The sequence below is a fragment of the Mandrillus leucophaeus genome, unplaced genomic scaffold (assembly GCF_000951045.1).
Source record: "Mandrillus leucophaeus isolate KB7577 unplaced genomic scaffold, Mleu.le_1.0 Scaffold434, whole genome shotgun sequence".
NCBI classification, from domain to species: domain Eukaryota; kingdom Metazoa; phylum Chordata; class Mammalia; order Primates; family Cercopithecidae; genus Mandrillus; species Mandrillus leucophaeus.
Window position 1 is genome coordinate 756297 of NW_012104632.1, and position 1804 is coordinate 758100.

A 1804-nucleotide genomic window follows, 5' to 3' on the forward strand; every position below is an offset into this window, starting at 1 on the left:
GCCAAGCCCTGCTCCAAAACTTTCGGCACCATGCACGAGCTGGTGAATCACGTCACGGTGGAGCACGTGGGCGGCCCCGAGCAGAGCAGCCACGTCTGCTTCTGGGAGGACTGTCCGCGCGAGGGCAAGCCCTTCAAGGCCAAATACAAGCTCATCAACCACATCCGCGTGCACACCGGCGAGAAGCCCTTCCCCTGCCCTTTCCCGGGCTGCGGCAAGGTCTTCGCGCGCTCCGAGAACCTCAAGATCCACAAGCGCACTCATACAGGTGGGTGTCTGTCCCCGGCCGCGCCGCCGCCGCCACCAGCTCCTGCGTCGCCGCCACTTCCGCCGCTGCTTCTCCTCCTCCTCCTGCTCGCCTTCATTTTTTCCTCCTTCTGCTGCTTCTCTTCGCATACGTATAACCCGGACATGTGACTTCTTTTTTTTTCTCTCCCCCCCTTTTTTTTCTATGAATAAGTAATTCGATAGCACACACAGGCCCCGCGTTGGGTTCCTACACGGCGGAGTCTCCAGCGCGCCCGCAGCCCCTCGGCCGGGATCCGCAACGCGCGCCAGCCGCCGCCGCCGCCACCTCGGAGCAGACGCAGCAGCAGCTGGAGCAGGAAGGCGCCCAGGACGGTCGGCAGCCCCTACCCGCCCGGCCCTGGGAAGTCGGGAAGGGCGATGGAAAGAGAGACCAAGGCCTCCCCGGCAAGCGCCTCTCTTCCCACCGGGTCGTAGGCCCCGCGCGGTCGCCGCGCTCCGAGCACCGGGCGTGGGATTTGCTGCCTGATTTGGGCCGCTCGAGGCAGGCCTTCTGGGAGGGGAAGGGACCCCTCCGGGAAGACAGGAATGCGCTTTCGGGCCCCCAGAGACCACTCGCACTCGCCCACTGTGACACACTTCTCACGTACACCTTCGCTTGCATGCGTCTCCCACAACTTTACACACATATCCTCCTGCGCCTGCACCCCATTCTCGCGACACCGACACCTGTGTGTCCTCACACTCACATCATTTACACGCGGCACGCGCCCTCTCACACGCAGTATCACACTCGCCCTGGAGGGTGCTGGAGTTGACATCTGCCCTTCTAGAGAAGGTTGTAGTTGCAGGAGGACCGAGCCTCCCGCCATCGGTGAGGCCTACCCTGTCGTGGAATTGGGGGGGAGCCACCGGCGTCTTGGGGACCCTCCCGCCCCACCTCAAGCCCTGCGTCTGGGGATCCCGCAGCGCTGAGGAGGGCGGCTGCGGCGCGGGGCGGTGGATGACTCCTGTGGGTCGTGTGCCCCCTTTAAGCGGACGAGCGCGTCGGGCGGAAGCGCTGATGAGCGCGAACGCGGTCGGGATTTATAGGGACAGACACGATTACCCCTCGGAGGACACTTAAGTAACTGGAGTTTACGTTCAGTAATCACTTGGCAGATTTATCGGCGCTGCTGCGGCCAGGAGGTAGCCGCCGGGGCCCACGCTCGGGCCGCGGGCGCTCGGGGCTCTGCGGGGGCAGCAGTGTCGGGGTGGCCCGAGGCGGGAGCCTTGGCCTGGCTCCTGCGGGCCGCCTGATGGCCGGCGGGGAGCACGTTTTCCCAGGAGCCCCGTTTCCCTCTAATCGGGATCAGTCCGCCTTAATGATTTTTCCAGAAGGAAACTTCCCAGGAGGCTCTTGTAAAAACGCCCTGGCCTGCTAAGCCGGCTGCTCGCTCCTGTGCCCAGCACTTCTCGGCGGGGTAGGATCCAGGGACCGTGAAGCCTCTCCCCAGCCCGGTCCCCAAAGGGAACCCCCAAGCGCGGTGCTGCGCGCGGCCTCGGGCCCTTCCCGCCT

At 64.9% G+C, this 1804-nt stretch overlaps 1 protein-coding gene across 1 annotated transcript in view; it reads left to right on the plus strand.

Moving 5' to 3' along the window:
- The window catches only part of ZIC5 (Zic family member 5), a 19934-nt gene that overhangs the window by 7607 nt on the left and 10523 nt on the right, over positions 1 to 1804 (plus strand). The window contains exon 4 of the mRNA XM_011993809.1: positions 7 to 268. Within this exon, the coding sequence (XP_011849199.1) occupies positions 7 to 268 (262 nt within the window). The remainder of the gene's footprint in view (positions 1 to 6; positions 269 to 1804) is intronic.